Source organism: Copadichromis virginalis, linkage group LG1, assembly GCF_057382275.1.
Source record: "Copadichromis virginalis isolate Kocher_CV1m ecotype Utaka linkage group LG1, C_Virginalis_male_GT1.1, whole genome shotgun sequence".
NCBI classification, from domain to species: domain Eukaryota; kingdom Metazoa; phylum Chordata; class Actinopteri; order Cichliformes; family Cichlidae; genus Copadichromis; species Copadichromis virginalis.
This window is the reverse complement of record NC_140618.1, coordinates 10,480,216-10,484,986: the sequence shown is the minus strand read 5'-3', so window position 1 is coordinate 10,484,986 and position 4,771 is coordinate 10,480,216. Positions and strand designations below refer to the sequence as shown.

At 41.6% G+C, this 4,771-nt stretch overlaps 1 protein-coding gene across 1 annotated transcript; it reads left to right on the top strand.

The window, feature by feature from the left end:
• Window positions 1-312: 312 nt before the first annotated feature.
• irx3a (iroquois homeobox 3a) lies at window positions 313-2,921 on the top strand. The gene is made up of 2 exons (XM_085450075.1): window positions 313-810; window positions 1,372-2,921. Exons 1-2 carry the CDS (start codon window positions 592-594, stop codon window positions 2,419-2,421), a joined length of 1,269 nt encoding a protein of 422 aa, XP_085306201.1. The 5' UTR covers window positions 313-591; the 3' UTR covers window positions 2,422-2,921.
• The last annotated feature ends 1,850 nt before the right edge of the window (window positions 2,922-4,771 follow it).

The window sequence follows — 4,771 nt, the reverse complement described above, 5'->3', positions numbered from 1 at the left end:
TGTAGCCCAAAAAAAGTTAATCAGCAAACTGCTTACGTGTATCCGCGTGGTCAAATTGTGCGAATTAATACAAAAATTGCGGTTTAGGCCAGACGCGAACAAATAGCAAATGAAATAGATTGGCGAGCCATAAAATGAGATTTGAAACCCCATTCAAATAAGAGCTCGCGACGTCAGTGCACTTATCCGAAAGAGAGGGAGAGAGACACAGAGGGAGAGAGGGAGGGAGGGAGAGAGAGAGTGTGTTTGGTGTGTGGTTTGTATGAGTGGGGTGAGATTTGAGAAATAGGAGGGGCTTCTAAACGACTAAAAATGTCAATCTGAGAAAGGGAGTCCCAATAATCTAAAGCAATCTGTAAGGACCTGACCTTAGTCCATCCAGATCAATAGGGAAGTGAGGGTGGAAAGAAGAAGAGGAGGAAGAAATAAGGGGCGCAACCGGATCGTTTACACTGGCTGTTCCCGAGGAAATATAGACTTCCCTTGCTTGCACCTTTTGTTGCTCACATGCTCACACTGTAAAAGTGGATATCGAGGCAATTCCATTGCTTTGTGTGATTGCAGCAGACCTTTTTCCCTTTTCCTACCACCATGTCTTTCCCTCAGCTGGGATATCAGTACATCCGACCGATATACCCGCCGGAGCGCCAGGGGATCGCCAACAATGCCCGAGCCGGGACAGAGCTCAGTCCGTCCGGGGCACTTTCCAACGTCCTCTCGACTATGTATGGATCTCCTTTCGCCGCAGCAGCGCAAGGCTATGGAGCGTTTCTCCCCTACACAAACGATATATCAATTTTCAATCAGTTGGTGAGTTGTTCTCCTTTCGCTTAAGTTATCTAAAAACTTTTTGTCGAAACGTAAGCTACACATGACACTGGGATAACTTTATTCCTTTTAAGTTTAAAGTTTTAGAACGCCGCGTTGAACTTTGTAACTGAGTAGTTTGTAAAATATGGTTAAAAGTGGATACAAAGTGACACATTAACAGTGCGCTTTAAGCCTTTTATGCGCATTTAGCACATAAATTCCGGAAACTGATAGTAACGAAAAAAAATGATGCAATGTAATGTGGGAGGTTACAGGTAAAGGTGGAGAATAGTGTGTAATAGTAAATGTTTCACTTCGGAAGTGTTTGTTAAACTAAGAAATTACTGTTCCCCCTTTCATCTGCGCTTGGTGATTTAATTCCACTGCAAAACACTTGAATCTTTTAGTTTGTTTACACTTTATTAAGAATCACACTTTTGTCTTTATTTCTTGATAGCTAGAGAGGATTTTGCGCAATGTAAACATTTCCACACAAACTACTTGATGGTATTGATATAATATGTCTAATCCCTCTTACGCGTCGATTCTTTGTTTTTACAGGGTGCTCAGTATGAACTGAAAGACAGTCCCGGTGTCCAGCACCCCGGGTTTGCTCACCATCACCCTGCCTTTTACCCATATGGCCAATATCAATTCGGTGACCCATCCAGACCCAAAAACGCCACCAGGGAGAGCACCAGCACCCTGAAGGCCTGGCTGAGTGAGCACCGCAAGAACCCCTACCCAACCAAGGGTGAGAAGATCATGCTGGCCATTATCACCAAAATGACCCTCACCCAGGTGTCCACCTGGTTTGCCAACGCCCGGAGGAGGCTAAAGAAGGAGAACAAGATGACCTGGACCCCCCGGAACCGCACGGACGAAGAAGGAAATGTTTACACCAGCGATCACGAAGGGGGGGAGGGGGACAAGAGAGAGGATGAGGAGGAGATCGACTTGGAGAACATCGACACGGAAAATATTGAGAACAAGGACGACTTGGACGACCAGGACGACCTGCATTCAGATATTAAACTCGACGGGAGGAGTGACTCTGAGATTTCTGACGGCTATGAGGATTTACAAGGGCCCGACCAGAGGTTTCTAAAGGCTGTGGGGAAGGAGGGCAAAGACGTACAGAGAGGAGCAGAGCATTTCCACAATCACCGTCACCACTCTTTGGACATGAAAACGTCCCAGCCAAACGGGGAACAGCTCAAACTGAACTCTGTATCCGTGAGCTCACCGCCCTCAGAAAACAACCCCGTCCCAGCCCAAAAACCAAAAATCTGGTCTTTGGCAGAGACAGCTACGGCCCCAGACAATCCACGTAAATCACCGCAAATGAACGGCAGCAACTCCGCAGGGCCGGCCGCTCAGACCATAATCGCTCCTCACAGACTTATCTCTTCTTGTCCGGTTGGGAAAATCCAGAACTGGACGAACCGAGCCTTTTCGGCCCACCAGCTGGCTTTACTGAACTCAAATCATTATCTGGGACTGGCGAACCAGGCCACTGCCACCGGCCTGGCCCTCTACAGCAGCAGGCAAACGGAGGACAAGAGTCATAGTTCAGAGACTTCAGTCACAGGTACATGTCCTCGTCACTGAGACGCGCATGTATAAATAACTACAAAACAAAGACACTAGTTAATTTCATTTATTTTATTTTAGACCTTCTTTTGCCTTCTTTGCCTGTTCATGGATATTTTTTCTGCCTAGGCCACGCAGATAACCAGTGTTAATGTTACAGCAGAATACAGTGTGTGCGATGTGTGCCTGTGTGTGTGTAACAGCTTGTCCGGGAGGGTTAAGAAAAAACCTCATCAGGAAGTGTTTAAGGAAAAAAAAAACATTGAAATTGGCGAAAACTCTTCTTAAGATGCCCCCTTTATTTCTTGAGTTGCTGTTACGTCGTCTACTTTATTTTGAGGTCCATGCGCCTGTATTATGGTTTACATTAAGTCCTCAACCCATTAAATCACGTCGTTTTAACATTATATTCCCATAAACCCAGGATGAGCTCTGATCAAAGGAAGTTCAATTAACGCATTTTGATTTTCTTTGCTGCAGCTTCAGAGAGATCTAGTGCCTTGGATGCAGAGAAAAAGCTGTTTTTAACAGCTTTCCACGCAGTTCAAAGATAACGAGGCTGTCAGTTAATGACATTTGGGAATTTTCATTTAATGCAATATCACATTTTAGTTTAAAATGCCACATTTACCCAAATTAGCTTTGTTTCATTTTTTTCATGCGTCTGTGTGCGCTTGGGTTATTTCTTCAAGGCCTATGTTACACTAACTTGTTCAGTCATGCAAATGAGCTCAATGCAAATTCACTCCAGGTTCGTTTTTGAAAGGCAATTGTCACTTTTATATCACTTTATGTTTTCACTCTTCGTGAGACTATTATTAGTGTTGTTGTTTTTCTTCTACATTTTTTGTTACATTTTGTTGTACCCCTGTGTATTTCAGGCCTCAGAACCAACTAGACCTCAGAACCAGCCACGGTTCTTTTGGCTCTTTCCATAAACCCTCACCCACCCTCTTTCTTCTTTAATTTTAATTTGAATATGGAATGTAATATAAGAATAATACATCTCTGTATACTTACATTGTAAGCATGTCCTGTGTAAAACTGCTAATGTAATAATCTATGAACCTGTAGTCTGTGAGTTTTTTTCTTTCTTTCTTTTTGTAAGTTCTGTGAGGATTTGATGTTGAAATGTTTTGTATATAAAGTTAAGAATATGTACATACTTGTGAACCAAATTGTACAAGAAAGTCTATATTTTGGCTAATAAATGAACTGCTGCAACTTAAAAAAAACAACAACAAAAAAACCAAACAATAAGATTGTTTTTTTTTTCTTGGCCGAGGTATTTTGACAGCTGCTTTTGATGGTGGCTGTTACTGTGCATTGCATGTTGAAATGCATTGCTTTGGTTTTTTGTATGTGTGTTACTGGACAGCCCGGGGTACAGACTTCATCCTCCGTGGCTGTGATAAGTATATATTCGAGAGGGATTTATCACACTTTATATAGTGGCGGGACTTAAGGCTAATTAGCCAGTATTGCGGCATAGATTTGGATATTAATGTTGTGAGATTATCCCTATAGAGCTGTAGCGGGCGCATTAATATTTCGAATAATTCTTTCATTCATTTTCACCAGAAATTATCGTCTATCGAGAGACTTTAAGTAATGAACGACTGTTAAAGCATCGCTGGTACTTGGTCATAATGGCTCAATTGATCCTGAAGGTGGATTTTGGCTTGGCAGTGCAACTCCCAGATCTCATCATGCTCAATTTGTAATGATTTTGCTCTTCACATATATCATACATTTTCCACAGCTTATGCTGCTCTATGGTATAATTGTAATATATCGTGGCCGTATGACTAATAATAACATCATTTATTTTGTTTGCCCGTGATGAGATCATTTGCATGTGTGAGCCCTTATCAGAGGAAGTTTATGTAAACTTAGTGTTGGAGCTCCCTCTACAGTCACTTGCAGTCGCCAGTGTTCTGATGCACTGACACTCATTCAGCTAAACTGCTAACCTTTTTTTTATATCAATTTCTAATTAATCCATCAGTTCGATTTAAAATTCGATAGCAACATTTTTCAGTTATAATCCTGTCACAAGAAAATACCTTTCAGACCCGTTTTGAAGTCTTTGTATTATTTTTAGAACGTCCATTTGCAGCAGTTCCTCAGAGTGCGCTGCATTTGTTTTTAATATTTTAACGTGCGTGTGTGACCTTTTATGTAAAAATTCTATTTTTGCCCTAAACGTTCCAAATTATTTAATGAAACAAAAAGGGGCATTTCCATTTGAGGTGGCAAACAGCACCTTTTCGTGCACGAGCCATATATTTAAAGTGCAATAAAGAAAACAGTTACGGATGGTATATAGATCAAATTCTTCCTTTTTTTTATTTGATTTTGATTGTTT

Bases quoted from the DNA above. Each gene is read 5' to 3' on its own strand.
- irx3a (XM_085450075.1), top strand. From the start codon at position 592: ATGTCTTTCCCTCAGCTGGGATATCAGTACATCCGACCGATATACCCG. The intron at 811-1,371 runs GTGAGTTGTTCT...TTGTTTTTACAG, and splicing joins TATCAATTTTCAATCAGTTG to GGTGCTCAGTATGAACTGAA.